This window comes from Dipodomys merriami, unplaced genomic scaffold (assembly GCF_024711535.1).
Source record: "Dipodomys merriami isolate MVZ:Mamm:240054 unplaced genomic scaffold, mDipMer1.0.p SCAF_11, whole genome shotgun sequence".
NCBI lineage: Eukaryota > Metazoa > Chordata > Mammalia > Rodentia > Heteromyidae > Dipodomys > Dipodomys merriami.
Window position 1 is genome coordinate 50,100,199 of NW_027202382.1, and position 16,191 is coordinate 50,116,389.

Here is a 16,191-nt window from a genome sequence, read left to right on the forward strand (position 1 = left end):
CCTTAGGATGAAATGTAGGCCCAGGTATCCAGAAACTCCATCAGAGTCCCGAGGTCTGTCCCAACTCAAACTGTTGCTCTTGGCCCTTCTGAATCCTTCATCATGAAGGTGAAACTGAGGCCAGAAAGAAAGATGCAGAGCAGATGCGGCCGTTGCCATGGCGATGCCAGCTGCAGTGCTGGAGTAGCGCGTGTGTGTGGTGAACCTGCCGCATGCGAGGCCCGGCTTGCGCGGCATCTCTGGAGGCTCTTGTAAGATGCTGAGCCTGGGTCGTGGAGGAGCGCTCATTTCCCCAGCGCACGTGTGCAGGGTCTGGGTGATGTCAGATGTGAGGTGCGGCGTCTCCCCTGCCCGGCTTCCCGGTGAGGAGCCTGGCGGGGCTGTGCTGGGCTGCGCCCGGGAAATCCCCTTCACGCTGCTTCTGGGGGTGAAGCCTGTGCGTTGTGCGTTGGCCTCCTTTGCGTTTTGTCTGCTTCCGTTTCCACCCCAGCTCCCCCGTGCCTCTCATCAGTTCACGGCTGTCTGGGTTTGTTGGCCCTGATGAAGTCAAGGGTGTCGCAGTCACGGAGGGACCTGGCTTCCATTCTCCTGGGAGTTCTTAACGGCTCTACCCTAGCTCCTGAGCAAACCCCAGGCTCTTCTTCATAGGAAGACCCTCCTGTTACCACTCTCACACCCTGTCAGGTGTGTGAGCCACCAGGGCATGAGAACATTGGATGACTGCCTTGAAGACTTGGGAAAGTGGAGAATGCGGTGCACAGGGGTCTGAGAAGCTGTGGCCGCGACTGTTAACGTAGGGTAGCTGGGAGATGTGTGCTGCTTGGGGTGCTGGTGGGAGCCGTAAGGCCAAGGCAGAGTGCTCACTCCCCAGGGAGCCTGTCACCTGTGTGTGGAGGGAGGGCCTCATGCCCTGCAGTCAGCCTCCCTCCGGTGTACACGAGTACTGGCCCCTGGAGGAAGGGGGAATGGCCTTCAGGATCATGAAGACTGGCCTCTGGGTCAGGCACTCAGCAGTGTTTGGTAAATGCCTGTGGGTCTGGTCTTTCATCTCCTCAGAAAATGCTGGAGGAATTGTTCAGCAAAAGCTGGCCGGGGTTCATGGAACCTGATGTCTCCTTGGGTGAGTCATGTCTGATGACAGACAGAGGAGGGGCTGTGACGAGGATGGTGGTGAGGGGTTCTGCTCCTTTCTCCCTGCGGCCGATTTGATTAATGAACAGTTCCCACGAGGGGCCAGACCCCAAGAACAGCTCCAAGCTGGCTGCTTCCTGTCAGCCTACCCAGGTGAGGGCCGTTTGACCAGGACTTTTCAGGGATTTAGCCAGTGGCTACAGGTGACACAAACTCCCCATCTGACTGTGCCCAGGGAGGCAGGGCAGGACCCCACCCTCGGGGCAGCACGCCTGGAGGAGGAGGGCCACCTGCTTAGGCACAAGCCACCAGATAGTGTGTTCCGTGGTGAGCAGGCATCATCCTGCTCCTCCAGGGCCATGAAGGAAGTGGGGAGTGGGGAGTTCCAGGGCGCTGAGAAAGAAGGGCCCAGAAAGATCCAGAAAGCAGATGTGCACACCTGCGGCACGTACCTCAGGCTTGCCTGAGGAGCCAGAGGCGGCAGCCATGCGAACACCATACAGGAAGGGCACTCAGGCTGCCAGAGATCAGACAGGACTTGGGAAGGATTCTCTGGGGGAGGGTCTTGCTCCACCTCCAAACCAGTGACAGGAAAAGGGGCCTGGGTTCCACCTGGGCAGAAGCTGCTGAGCTGGGTCACAGGTGGGGAGGGGGAGAGGACATGTGTTACGTCACAGGTGGGGAGGGAGGACATGTGTAATATCACAGGTGGAGAGGGAGGACGTGTGTTATATCACAGGTGGGGAGGGAGGACGTGTTATATCACAGGTGGGGAGGGTGGACATGTGTTATATCACAGGTGGGGAGGGTGGACATGTGTTATATCACAGGTGGGGAGGGAGGACGTGTGTTATATCACAGGTGGGGAGGGAGGACATGTTATATCACAGGTGGGGAGGGAGGACATGTGTTATATCACAGGTGGGGAGGGTGGACATGTTATATCACAGGTGGGAAGGGAGGACATGTGTTATATCACAGGTGGGGAGGGTGGACATGTGTTATATCACAGGTGGGGAGGGAGGACGTGTGTTATATCACAGGTGGGGAGGGAGGACATGTTATATCACAGGTGGGGAGGGAGGACATGTTATATCACAGGTGGGGAGGGAGGACGTGTGTTATATCACAGGTGGAGAGGGAGGACGTATTATATCACAGGTGGGGAGGGAGGGCATGTTATATCACAGGTGGGGAGGGTGGACATGTGTTATATCACAGGTGGGGAGGGTGGACATGTGTTATATCACAGGTGGGGAGGGAGGACGTGTGTTATATCACAGGTGGGGAGGGAGGACATGTGTTATATCACAGGTGGGGAGGGAGGACGTGTTATATCACAGGTGGGGAGGGTGGACATGTTATATCACAGGTGGGGAGGGAGGACGTGTTATATCACAGGTGGGGAGGGTGGACATGTTATATCACAGGTGGAGAGGGAGGACGTGTGCTGTGCGGGGTTTTGCTGGTGTTCATTGTATTAGCTAGATGTAGATCTCAAGAAATAAGGGTACAGATACACAGATGTGAGCACTGTGTTGTGATGTTTACATGAAGAGTACTTGCTTGTAGATTAGATGTCCAGTGTACAGGGATCGTGTGTAAAGGAAACATGATCTGACTTGAGTTATTTGGGAAATTTAGGGTTTTTGCTGAGAAGAGGAGAATTGGAAGCAAGGTGTCTGCCTGGCTTTGGTTTAGCAAAGGGCAGTGTTCTCAGCTCCATGCAGTTGTTCACTGTTTTCACTAAAGAGGAAATGTTGGGCTTATGGGAGGCATCTTGGTGGGACAGAGGCTGAGGGTATGTATTTGGAGTTATTGGCACATGAATGGTATTCAGACTTGTGGAACAGTAGACACCACCCACTAGTGAGTATAATGAAGACAAGCCACAGACTCACTCTGAGAGATTCCGTTCAGAGGCCAGCGGGAAAGAAGGTCAGCAGAGTTTCAGGAAGGCGACCACTGAGCCAGGTCAGAGGAGCGGGAAAGAAAAACTCTGACTATTGCATGTGACAGGATGAAGGCTGGAGGTAAACTTGACAAGGGAGTTTGTTCTTCCTCTGGTTCTGAGGATCAAACCCAAGGTCTCACATGCTAGACAGGTGCTCTCCTACTGAGTTCCAGGCCTCATCTTGACAGGAACAGACTCAGTCTTGGTGTCGGACACCTGAGAGGGGAGGCTAGTGTGCAAGGGACAAGGAAGTGAGTGCTGGTGCACAGGCCCTTTCCTGGGGAGCAGAGCAGCAGGCCGTGGCTACAGGGTGTGTGGCATGAAGGGAGGAGAACTTTCTGCATTGGGCTTTGAGCTCAGGGCCTTGCACTGCTAAGCAGGAGCTCTACCACTTGATCTACCATGCCAGTCCAGTATTGGTTACTTTCAAGATAAATTCTTACTTTATGTGCTGGCCAGCTTGGACTGCAGTCCTGCTATTTGTGTTTCTCTTGATTGTTGGAGAGGTGGATGACAGGTATGCATCACCATGGCGGAGATGGAGTCTCACAAACTATTAAGCCCAGGCTGGCCACCCAACTATGATCTCTACCTCCCAAGTAGGGTTATAGGAGTGGCTATGTTTGTGGCAAACTGAACTTTCTCACTAAATTTTTTCAGACAATTGTATATTCACATGCACCTCCAAGATGTGATGCAGAAAGATGTTGTGTTTCCTTTACCTTCTTTCTAGCAACACCAGTGTCACCAGGGTGTTGGTGCCCACCCAGTTAGGGTTCTGAACTCTGTCAGTATGAGAGTGCTTGGCACTGTGGTGCACCCATGCCACGTCTTCTCCCCTCTACTACTTGCCTGTTATCTCAGCATTTCAAGAATGTTATGCTGTAATGTTTTGGTGTTGGCTACCTCACTCCAGCTTGGTTCTCCGGATGTCAGTCCCAATCGCATGTGTCAGTGTTTCCAGGGTTCCAACATGTTTAACCATTCATTTACGGAACACTCTCTGGGTTGGGTCCACTCGGGTAATTTTTGGGTAGCATTGCTATATACATTTGTGCACAGGTTTTTGTGCAAACAGGTTTTCATTTCTCTCTGGTAAATGCCCAACAATGTACTTTTTGGTTTGCATATGTACATGTTTAGTTAAGAAGCTGACACCTTCCCAGAAGGGTTTACATTCTCACATTCCTGCCAGCAGTGTGAGAACAAGCCAGTCCTGCTGCATTCTGACAGGTGTCAGACAGGATCACTGAGTTTCCATGCACACCATCCTGACAGGTATGGCTGAGTTTCCATGCACACCATCCTGACAGGTATGGCTGAGTTTCCATGCACACCATCCTGACAGGTATGGCTGTCTTCACACACACCATCCTGACAGGTGTGGCTGTTTTCACACACACCATGCCGACAGGTATGGCTGAGTTTCCATGCATACCATCCTGACAGGTATGGCTGAGTTTCCATGCACACCATCCTGACAGTTATGGCTGTCTTCACACACACCATCCTGACAGGTATGGCTGTTTTCACACACACCATGCCGACAGGTATGGCTGTTTTCACACACACCATCCTGACAGGTATGGCTGTTTTCACACACACCATCCTGACAGGTATCATTGCAGGGTTTTGTTTTGTTTTGTTTTTTTTTTTGCACTGATATGATCATGTGATTCTGTTAATATTATGAATTATGATCGATTTTTCTCCTTTTAAGATGTACTAGTGTGTATTAATTGTACAAGGTGAGGGGTCTTACTGTGATATTTCTGTACATGTCTCTAATGTCCTGTGATCACATTCGCCCCTCTAGTCTCATTCCCCTTCTCAAGTCCTCTGTTTCTTATGTATTTATTTATTTATTTTTAATGTGTCAAAAAGAACCATTATTCTTTTGTTTTGTTTTGTTTTGTTTTTGTTGGTCGTGGGGTCTGAACTCGGCCTGGGCGCTGTCCCTCAGCTCTTCACTTCAAGGCTAGTGCTCTACCACTTGAGCCACCTTCCCAGCCCTGTTATTCCTTTTTATTAACAGTCTCTAAAGCTTTCTTGCCAGATGCTTTAGGGTTCTCAGACCCTTCCATGCTTTTGGAGAACGTGCTGCTTGCTCGCCTGTGGTTTTCTGGGCAGTAGCCCTATGGCCTGAGGCTTCTGGGTCCCCATCAGCAGCTTTCTTTGGCTGGACTTTTATCTTTAGCAGCTGCTGCTGCAGCAGCCCCCACAACAGGGCTTTTTTGGGAGAAGCTTTCAAGAGAGGGGCCTCGCGAGTTTTCTCTGCTTCACTCTTTTTTTCTAATTTATTTGTTATTGTAAAGGTGATGTACAGAGGGGTTATAAGAAGTCAGATAAGGGGTGCATTTCTTTTTGGACAGTGTCACCCCTTCCCTCACTCTCTCCTACTTTTCCTTCCCATTCCCACGTACAAGTTGTATAGTTCATTTTCAGCATAAGGTCTAGTGAGTACCACTGCTGCATTTGTTCACCCTTTGTCCCTCCATTTCTGTGTTTCTCTTCCCCTCCCCAAGACAGATAAACACACAAACAAGACAAAAGGAAATGAAAACAATTTTATTTTTTGCATGGAAAGCCTTTATTGGTGGCAATGGTAACATGAAGGGAGGAAACACGCCAGTTATCCATTACGGGGTGGCGTCCCCAGACCCCGGCTCCCTTTGAACAGCATGAGAACACTTCTTGATGAATCTGTTCTGCGTTTTCTTTGCTTTCATGCCTTTGCAGTGGTTGAAATCTGTCCTTTGGGTTTCCCTTCTCTGGCTTCAATTGTCTTGGCCCACCTTGTGGCTGCTCATTTTGTGTTGATAATCTGCCTTCTCCCAGGCTTTTTACACGTACTTCTGACGGCATTTAAAGTCAGTGAGCTGCATGCACTTGAAAGGCACTCGAGTGTGTGGCCCATCCACCAAGGCCCTGTCCTGACCAATAATATATACAATTGCCACCAGCTTTCCAGCTTGATGCCCACAGGAGACGTAGGCCACCTGCCGACCTCCGTGGAACACCTGAACACTGTGTTGGCAGTGTCAGGCAAGAAGCCCAGCTTTGTCACTGGTTTTTGAAAGTAAAGGCGTATAATGAGTTCTAGCCTAGGTGTTGTGACTGGAAATTATGTGTACCACTTTAGGGTTGAAGTTTATATGCATCCTATATACCTTACACATTGCCCTTTCTTTCTTTCTTTCTTTCTTTCTTTCTTTCTTTCTTTCTTTCTTTCTTTCTTTCTTTCCTTTCTTTCTTTCTTCCTTTCTTTCTTCCTTTCTTTCCTTTCTTTCTTTCTTTCTTTCTTTCTTTCTTTCTTTCTTTCTTTCTTTCTTTCTTTCTTTTTCTTTCTTTCTCTCTCTCTCTCTCTCTCTCTCTTTCTTTCCATTTAACTATTAAAGTAGATGTCCCAATGTCCATTTTTGTATTAAAGTAATACTGTCTTCATAAAATGAATTGGGATGTATTTTGGGGCATCTACCCAGAGCATTACAAGTCAGGAGATGGTAAAGACTCTTGCACAGTCATGTTCATTGCTGCGGTTTTCACAGTAGCCAAGCGGGAACAGCCCTACAATAGACGAATGGGCCAGGTGAGTGGTACAGATGCACAATGGGATTTTACTCATCCATTAGAAAAAATAATATGTCATTTGCAGGGAAATGGATGGATCTAGAACAAATCACATTAAATGAAATAAACCAATCTCAGGGAGATAGATGACACATGTTTTCTCTCACATGAGGAAGCTAGATCTAAAATACAACTGGACATGATAACTATACAGGACTCTAGCACTCACACACACACAGTCAGACTGAAGTAGGTGACTCGTAGGGGAGGAACCAAGAGGCACAACCCCTCTGAACATTAAAAATATTATTCATTGAAATGAAGTCCAAGAAATGGAAACATTTTTTCTTTTTAGGGGGCCAAAGCCACCAAGAGTGGCTGAACCATTCTAATATTCCCATTAGCAATGTACATGTTTTCTCTACACCCTTGTTCTCTAATATAACACTTGGTATTGCCTCTCTTTTTAATTTTAACCAACCTAGTGAGTGTGAAGTAGTATCTAATTTTGGCTCTGATTTGCATTTCTCTAATAACTTAATGATGATCTTGCTCACCATTTATATACTATCTGTCAACATATATATTTATATATTTTTCTCATTTAAATATTTCTATTGTTAAACTATATGATTTATTTGTATATTCTGAATATTGGCTCCTTGTCAGATATGTGATTTTTAAAATATGTTCTCCCATTTTGAGGTTGTCTATTCGTTTCTTGATGATGTCACTTAGAGTATAGAAGATTTTTGTTCTAACTTTTATTTTTCTGTTTTTCTTTTCATCAGTTGTATTTTTTTTTCTTTTTGGCAGTAGAGAGGTTTCAACTAAGGTCACTGTATTTGCAAGGCAGTTGTTCTACCACTTGAATTACACCTTCAATATTTTTTGTGTTTTTATTTTCTGTTTTTGATTTTGTTATCTATGCCCTCTCTCTTTTTAAGAAAAATTCCCACTGTTTCATTTGGATTTATGCTGCTGATGGGCTTGATCTCAGGAAATGGGCTCTCTCGCTGAGCTTTTTTCTCACAGCTAGTGCTCGACCACTTGAGCCATGGTTCCACTTCTGACTTTTGGGTGGTTAATTGGAGATAAGAGTCTCATGAACTTTCCTGCCCAGGTTGACGTTGAACCAGAATCTTCATATGTCAGCCTCCTGAGTAGCTAGGATTACAAGTATGAGCCACCTGACACCCATTTCTTGGTTGCTTTTTAAATAATTTTTTATAGCTGCTTGAAATATAAACTCAGATTATTGAGATCCTGTTTCTTTATGACATGCATGATAAACATAAAATTCCCTTTTGGCACTGTTTTGGCTGTATCCTACAAATTTAATATATTTTATTCTCATTTTAATTCAGTTCAGTTTACTTCTTAATTTTCTATGAGACCTCTGCCCTAGTTGGCATTCTAACTTGGCCCAAGTTAGCTTGGGATGCCTGTTGGTCTGGGTGTGTTGAGGTCTGCCTGTTGGTCTGGGTGTGTTGAGGTCTGCCTGTTGCTCTGGGTGTGTTGAGGAGGTCTGCCTGTTGGTCTGGGGGGTTGAGGAGGTCTGCCTGTTGGTCTGGGGGGTTGAAGAGGTCTGCCTGTTGGTCTTGGGGGGTTGAGGAGGTCTACCTGTTGGTCTGGGTGTGTTGAGGAGGTCTGCCTGTTGGTCTGGGTGTGTTGAGGAGGTCTACCTGTTGGTCTGGGTGTGTTGAGGAGGTCTGCCTGTTGGTCTGGGTTTGTTGAGGTCTGCCTGTTGGTCTGGGGGGTTGAGAAGGTCTACCTGTTAGTCTGGGTGTGTTGAGGAGGTCTGCTTGTTGGTCTGGGTGTGTTGAGGAGGCCTGCCTGTTGGTCTGGGGGTTGAGAAGGTCTACCTGTTGGTCTGGGGGGTTGAGGAGGTCTGCCTGTTGGTCTGGGTGTGTTGAGGAGGTCTGCCTGTTGGTCTGGGGGGTTGAGGAGGTCTACCTGTTGGTCTGGGTGTGTTGAGGAAGTCTGCCTATTGGTCTGGTGTGTTGAGGAGGTCTGCCTGTTGGTCTGGGTATGTTGAGGAGGTCTGCCTGTTGGTCTGGGTGTGTTGAGGAGGTCTGCCTGTTGGTCTGGGTATGTTGAGGAGGTCTGCCTGTTGGTCTGGGTGTGTTGAGGAGGTCTGCCTGTTGGTCTGGGTGGTTGAGGCCTGCCTGTTGGTCTGGGGGGTTGAGGAGGTCTGCCTGTTGGTCTAGGGGGGTTGAGGAGGTCTGCCTGTTGGTCTGGGTGTGTTGAGGAGGTCTGCTTGTTGATCTAGGGGGTTCAGGAGGTCTGCCTGTTGGTCTGGGTGTGTTGAGGAGGTCTGCCTGTTGGTCTAGGGGGGTTGAGGAGGTCTGCCTGTTGGTCTGGGTGTGTTGAGGAGGTCTGCTTGTTGGTCTAGGGGGTTGAGGAGGTCTGCCTGTTGGTGTGGGGGGTTGAGGTCTGACTGTTGGTCTGGGGGGTTGAGAAGGTCTACCTGTTAGTCTGGGTGTGTTGAGGAGGTCTGCTTGTTGGTCTGGGTGTGTTGAGGAGGTCTGCCTGTTGGTCTGGGTGTGTTGAGGAGGTCTGCCTGTTGGTCTGGGTGTGTTGAGGTCTTCCTGTTGGTCTGGGGGGTTGAGGAGGTCTGCTTGTTGGTCTGGGTGTGTTGAGGAGGTCTACCTGTTGGTCTGGGTGTGTTGAGGAGGTCTGCCTGTTGGTCTGAGGGGTTGAGGTCTGCTTGTTGGTCTGGTGGGTTGAGAAGGTCTGCCTGTTGGTCTGGGTGTGTTGAGGAGGTCTGCCTGTTGGTCTGGGTGTGTTGAGGAGGTCTGCCTGTTGGTCTGGGGGGTTGAGGTCTGCCTTTTGGTCTGGTGGGTTGAGAAGGTCTGCCTGTTGGTCTGGGTGTGTTGAGGAGGTCTGGTTGTTGGTCTGGGGGGTTGAGGAGTTCTGCCTGTTGGTCTGGGTGTGTTGAGGAGGTCTGCCTTTTGGTCTGGGTGTGTTGAGGAGGTCTGCCTGTTGGTCTGGGTGTGTTGAGGAGGTCTGCCTGTTGGTCTGGGGGGTTGAGGTCTGCCTTTTGGTCTGGTGGGTTGAGAAGGTCTGCCTGTTGGTCTGGGTGTGTTGAGGAGGTCTGGTTGTTGGTCTGGGGGGTTGAGGAGTTCTGCCTGTTGGTCTGGGTGTGTTGAGGAGGTCTGCCTTTTGGTCTGGGTGTGTAGAGGAGGTCTGCCTGTTGGTCTGGGTGTGTTGAGGAGGTCTGCTTGTTGGTCTGGGGGGTTGAGGAGGTCTGCCTGTTGGTTTGGGTGTGTTGTGGACGTCTGCCTGTTGGTCTGGGGGGTTGAGGAGGTCTGCCTGTTGGTCTGGGTGTGTTGAGGAGGTCTGGTTGTTGGTCTGGGGGGTTGAGGAGTTCTGCCTGTTGGTCTGGGTGTGTTGAGGAGGTCTGCCTGTTGGTCTGGGTGTGTAGAGGAGGTCTGCCTGTTGGTCTGGGTGTGTTGAGGAGGTCTGCTTGTTGGTCTGGGGGGTTGAGATCTGCTTGTTGGTCTGGGGGGTTGAGGTCTGTGTTCCTCAATGGGTTTTGCCAGCAGAGGAGGAGGTATCACCAGAGATTTCTCTGTGGTATTTGCCTGGAGCAGTCCAACTATACTTTTTCAGTCTGAAGTTTTCTGTTTTGCTAAGCTATCACCTCCTGGCCCTTTGGTCAGGGAGAGCTGGCTTTTAGTCATGCTTTTTTTTTTTTTGTCGGTATCTATTGTGTTTCTTCAGTCCCAAGCCTGGGATATACTAGGCAAAGAGAAAACGTGGACATTCATCTTAGATTCTGAGGTCCCAGGTGGTCTGCCTTGTTTTTTTCACCTTGTAGAGTTTTTATATGTAAGGTTCAGAGTCTTAACTGAACTTCAGTGGGAGGAGTATGGATGTTTATGTGTTATTCCATTTTCTCAGGGGTGGAAGTCCTTATTTCTTTTTCTATTTTTTCTTTGTTTGATGCTGATTCTGGGGCTTGAACTCAGAGCCCTGCACTCCCACTTGGCCTTTTCTGCTTTCAGTTGGTGTTCTACCATGTGAGCCATGCCTCCAGTTTTTTTTTTTACTGGTTCATTGGAGATGAGTTTCTCAGATCTGTCTGCCCAGGCTGGCTCTAAATTTCGTTCCTCAGATCTCAACCTTCTGAGTACCTAGGGTTACAGGCAGGAGCCACCAGCGCCCAGCAAAAGCTGCTATCTTCTGAGGCCTACTTAGAGCTGAGGCTCCTCAGTAACCAGGCTTGTGTGTCTTCCTTCCTCATCTCCTTTTCTTTGCTTCCAGACGAATGATGCAGCTGGCAACACCTGGAACTGGCTGTACTTTATTCCTCTCATCATCATCGGCTCCTTTTTCATGCTGAACCTGGTGCTTGGTGTGCTGTCAGGGTAAGGCCCGTGGGACGGTCCCCTCCACGCTCAGGTCTTTGTAGACTTGGTCAGCTGTGTGTTCCCAGGGTTATCGTGGGAGTGGTTGGGTGTCCTTCATGTCCTCAGGTCGAGAGGTAGCAGCAGTGAAGACAGACGTGGGCACGTCACATGGGCCACCCTCTGTGCCTTGTTTCCATTGTCCTGAGTTCTGCTAGCCTTTCCTTTGTGCCCTGTCCTGTCCTCTTCCGTGGCCACCCCCTGACCTCCCTCTTCTGCTCACCCTTGGCCTTAGTCCTGCTCCTGCGGTGGGAAGGGCTGCTGTAGCATCTCAACCGGGCTTTCTCTGTGCTGGGGTGACTAGGCAGCCTCGAGCACTGAGAGCCCCTCCGTCAGCCCTCAGTCTTAGCTCTTCACCCAAGACTTACCCTGCCCCCTTGTCTTAGTTCATCTCCCTACAGAGAAGCTCCGGGAAAAGGTAAGAGCCGGCTCTGGGCGAGGAGTCCCACCTGAGGAAGGTGCTTCAGGACCCTTGCTGGAATTGGGATCTAGCAGGCTGGCAGGCCTGTGGGCAGATCACGTCTGCTTGTCCTGCTGTAGGCCGTGTGCTTGGGCCTCTCACCCTTGCAAAACGGAATGAGCTGTGCCCTAGAGGGGGCAGAGGGTCTCAAGCCTGGCCAGCCTCTGCAGGATCTCCTGTTCAGTCCCCCTTCCTCTTGCGTTGAAGATCATTGCTTCAGCGAGGGCTTTGGGGCGGGCTGCACCACCGAGCCTGGTGACTCCGAGGGGTCGACACTGTGTTGGCCTGGGAAGGAGTGGTCACGTAGTGCTCGGCTAAGGCCTGTGTGCGCTAACACTAGAATGGCGCTTAGCGCTGCCTCTCTTGTGAGGAATGGTTGTCACTAGCATGTTGCTTCCGTGGGGAATGGCCTCCACAGAGAACAGCTTTGTCTGTGGTGTGGGGTATGGATTAGAGCTGCTAGTCTGGGGGTAGGGCAGCCAGGGGAGGCTTGGAGGCTTGAGGAGGTGACATTTCATCTGAGACCCAAAGAGGAGTAGCAGTGAACCAGGTGGAAGAGAGCTGGGGTATTTCAGGCAGAGCACAGCTGTGCTGGAGACCTGGCGTTGGAGGGGCACAGCGGCGCTGCAGGGAGGGGCAGAGCTGGGCCGGTGGGCGTGGAGGGAGGTCTGGGTCTCTCCCCCTGTCCTCGCTCTGCTCTGTGTTTCTGGGGCTGCACACTGGGGCTTTCTTTGAGCTCACTGATTCTGCTTGGTGCAGGGAGTTTGCCAAGGAGAGAGAGCGGGTAGAGAACCGCCGCGCCTTCCTTAAACTGCGCCGTCAGCAGCAGATTGAGCGAGAGCTGAATGGGTATCTGGAGTGGATCTTCAAGGCCGGTAAGTGCTGTGGAGTGGGCTGTGGCTGCAGGCTTGCCTTCCATTGCGCTGCTCTGGTGGACCCTGTGGGTTTCCCTGGATCTGGTGCAGAGCTGACACAGTCGATAGGTTTGTAGTGAGGAGTCCTTCCCCAGCTTCCCTCTGCTCCCGTGCACCAGGCAGCCACGTGGCTCTGAGCACTGGGATGCTTTCTGTTTTGAGACAGGGCCTCATTGTAACCCAGCTTTCTTCTTTCTTCTTCTTCTTTTTTTTTTTTTTGTCGGTTTTGGGGCTTGAACTCTGGGCCTGGGCGCTGTCCCTCAGCTCTTCAGCTCAAGGCGAGAGTGCTCTACCACTTGAGCCATAGCGCCACTTCCAGTTTTCTAGTGGTTTATTGGAGATAAGAGTTTCATGGACTTTCCTCCTCGGGTTGACTTTGAACCGTGATCCTCAGATCTCAGCCTCCTGAGTAGCTAGGATGACAGGTATGAGCCACCGGGTTCCAGCTTCCAGCTTTCTTCTTCTTCTTCTTCTTCTTCTTCTTCTTCTTCTTTTTTTGGAATTGGTACTGGGCTTGAGCTTAGGGCTTGGTCGCTGTCCCTTAGCTTTTTTGGTTAAGGCTGGCACTCTCCCACTTGAACCACTTGGAGATAGAGTCTCAGGTACTTTCCTGCTCAAGCTGACTTACAATATGCTGCTTCTTTTTTTTTTTTTTGTCTGGTCTTGGGACTTGAACTCAGGGTCTAGGCACTGTCCCTGAGCTTTGGTGCTCAAGGATAGTACTCTACCACTCTAGCTACAGCACCACTTCTGTGAGATAAGAATCTCACAGACTTTGTTGCCTGGGCTTCAAACCACAATCTTCAGATCTCTGCCTCCTGAGTAGCTAGGATTACAGGTGTGAGCCACGGGCCCTTGACTTCTAATGTGGCTGTAGTAGTAGTAGTAGTAGTAGTAGTAGTAGTAGTAGTAGTTGTTGTTGTTGTTCTCTCCTTGTTCCTTCTCTTCCTTCCTTCCTTCCTTCCTTCCTTCCTTCCTTCCTTCCTCCCCCCCCCCCTCCTCCTCCTCCTCCTCCTCCTCCTCTTATTTTTCTTCTTCCTTCTTTGCTAGTCCTGGAGCTTGAACTCTTAGGGCCTGGGCACTGTCCCTGAGCTTCTTTTGCTCAGCTAGCACTCAGCACCACTTCTGGCTTTTTCTGTGTATGTGATACTGAGGAATCAAACCCAGGGCTTCATGCATGCTAGGCAAACATTCTACCACTATGCCACATTCCCAGCCCTATAATGTGGTTCTTAATGAAAGATTTTGACGTGGTCTGGACTAAAGATGGTCTCCTTATCTGTGAGTGAAGTGGAGTGAAAAAGCACCCAGGCCCTGAATTTAAGCCCTTGTACTCCCCCTTACCCCCAAAAAAGATGGTCTCTCTGGGTTGGCCCGTTGCCCTGAGCCCTGGCTCTAGGCTCTGTAAGTCTGGACTCTGACCTCCCTCTCCCAGTCCTGGATTAGTACCCCCTCCCTGTGGGCTCTGCTCTTTCTACTCAAACTCTTCCAAATGCCTCCTCAGCATGAACTCTTTGGGGGAGAGCAGCGTACAGGTGAGGGCATGTGAGAGACTCTAGGCACCCAGGCCCTGCGTAGCAACCTCCTGTGTCTTCTGGAAAATGAGGTCAGCCGTGGCTTTCCTCGGCGGTGGTTTACCTGATGTGCGACTCAGCCCTGGTTTACCCACCATGCCCCAGCGGAGCAGCAGGCGCTCACAGACCGTTTGTCCCCGTCTGGGCCCTCCTGGAATGGGTTCTGGCTCTGACCTGAGGCTTTGTTTACTCACAGAGGAGGTCATGCTGGCAGAAGAGGACAAGAATGCTGAGGAGAAGTCCCCTTTGGATGGTAGGTGACTGTCAACAGGATTCTTCCTATCATTGGAGCTCAGATGGCTGAGTGGTTAGTGCTTGTAGGTTTAAGCTGAGTTCTGTCTGCCCTAGGATTTGGGGTGCTGTTGCTCCAAAGGTCAAGGGAAGGCTTCTGATACCTGCTGGGGCTCCTGAGGAGGGTTGAGAGCCAGCACTGCACTGGTCCCCTATGCAGGTTGCCTGCACAGCTGCAGAGGGCTTGGAGCATGGCCATGACTGCAGTGCAGGTCTGCACTGGCCCCCCGCAGCCCTGGCCATGTCCAAGGTAAACGTTTTTGGGTCTCCCTGGTCGCTGGCCTCTCCATTGACCTTGTTGAGGAAGAAGGGAGAGGAGACCATCAAAACTCCTTGTCCCTGCTGCTGGAGGACTGCAGGGGCCGCCCGCTAGCACCCGCTGTGACTCGCAGCCTCTCCAGTGCCCCGACAGGAGCTCAGGAAAGGCAGGCAGTTCCTGGGGTAGATCATCCTATGTGCCCCAGACTCTAGCTCACAGTCCCTACCGCCCTTTGTTTAAAGCAGTGTTGAAGAGAGCGGCCAACAAGAAGAGCCGCAATGACCTGATTCATGCAGAGGAGGGAGAGGACCGGTTTACAGACCTCTGTGCAGTTGGTGAGTCTCCCGGGTTTGTTTTCGGGTTCTGTAACGCTATAGGCTGGATGCAGAACACAAACCTAACTTCTTCCCTGCCCCCAGCTGTTCCTGGAGTTTCTTTCTGCTCCATGCCTGTTCTCTCTTTAGTACCATTGCTGGCTGCTGCTGCCTTTGGCTCTACTGTGTCCCTGGCTCCAACGGTCCCTAGCTCTGAAGGAACTGAAAGTTTCTGCTTATCTGTCTTCAGCACTGTCTTATTTTCCTTCCTGGGTCTGGGTCTGGGCCTTTGCTCCATGCCCTATTTCTCGGGCAGTAAAAGGAAACTGGTTAACATTTCCTGAAGAGCTATTTTAGTTTCCGTAGGCCTGGCACTTCCCTTCCTAAGTTCTATTACGGCTCAGCCTGTTGTGCGGACACAGCCCTGGGTCTCCCTGCCGTGTGTGGGCCAGGAGCAGATGCTTGGCATGGCCAGGTCTCACCGCAAGCCTTCTTGTTCAGCAGTGGACCAGAGTGGAGCTATTCCTCACTGTTGTGACACTTATGGATAGAACTCTGAAAGGCAAACACACTCTCTTGTCTTCACTCCAACCTAGGGGCCCCCTTAGCTTCTAAGAAAATACCCAGGAGGAGGTAGTGAGGGAGTGTGTGTGTGTGTGTGTGTGTGTGTGTGTGTGTGTGTGTGTGTGTGTGTGTGTGTGTGTGTGTGTGTGTGTGTGTGCGCGCGCGCACGGGCATGTGCTGTGAGGGAGTGTGGTGTGTGTGTGTGTGCTTGCGTGTACACGTGTGTGTACAGGCGGAGACCGGGAGGAGCATGTCTTCTGTGTGTATAGTATACTCTGGGTTCCCTGCCATATTGTCTTGGAGATTGTCGCTGGCTCATGAATACTGTGGGCTCTGGCTGTGGGGTACTTTCTGCTCATCTACCTGCTTAGCTTGTAGAGAAATCCTCCGAGGCTCAGCGGTTGCTCTCATTCCTCAGACTGGTAGTGTGGTCCGTGCACACCAAGCACCGTGCACGTGGTACAGGGCCCCTTGCCAGGCCCGGTCCCCTGAGAGGCCGCTGCTGAGTAAGCGGGCCTGCTCCCAGCAGGTTGCTCTGAGGCACAATGCCCTCAGGCCTGGTGCACAGATGAGGCTCAGCTATGCGCGTGTGTAGAGACAGGGCCAGGCCCTGTACAAAACTCTCTGGAGCACAGAGAGCATTCACTTCTGTGCATTCTGTGGCAACACGGTGGTGTGCCCTATTCTGGTGACTTACAGTTTGACCTTGGAGCTGGGATCCGTCAGCAAGCAGACAGTGGCATGGCCG

At 50.8% G+C, this 16,191-nt stretch overlaps 1 protein-coding gene across 4 annotated transcripts in view; it reads left to right on the plus strand.

The window, feature by feature from the left end:
* Positions 1-16,191, plus strand: part of Cacna1b (calcium voltage-gated channel subunit alpha1 B) — a 170,185-nt gene that overhangs the window by 31,334 nt on the left and 122,660 nt on the right. For 3 of the 4 annotated variants that reach the window (XM_070015198.1, XM_070015199.1, XM_070015200.1), the window contains exons 6-9: positions 10,925-11,028; positions 12,287-12,402; positions 14,212-14,268; positions 14,808-14,900. In XM_070015198.1, coding sequence (XP_069871299.1) covers positions 10,925-11,028; positions 12,287-12,402; positions 14,212-14,268; positions 14,808-14,900 — 370 coding nt within the window. The remainder of the gene's footprint in view (positions 1-10,924; positions 11,029-12,286; positions 12,403-14,211; positions 14,269-14,807; positions 14,901-16,191) is intronic. The other variant, XM_070015201.1, reaches the window with a different exon arrangement.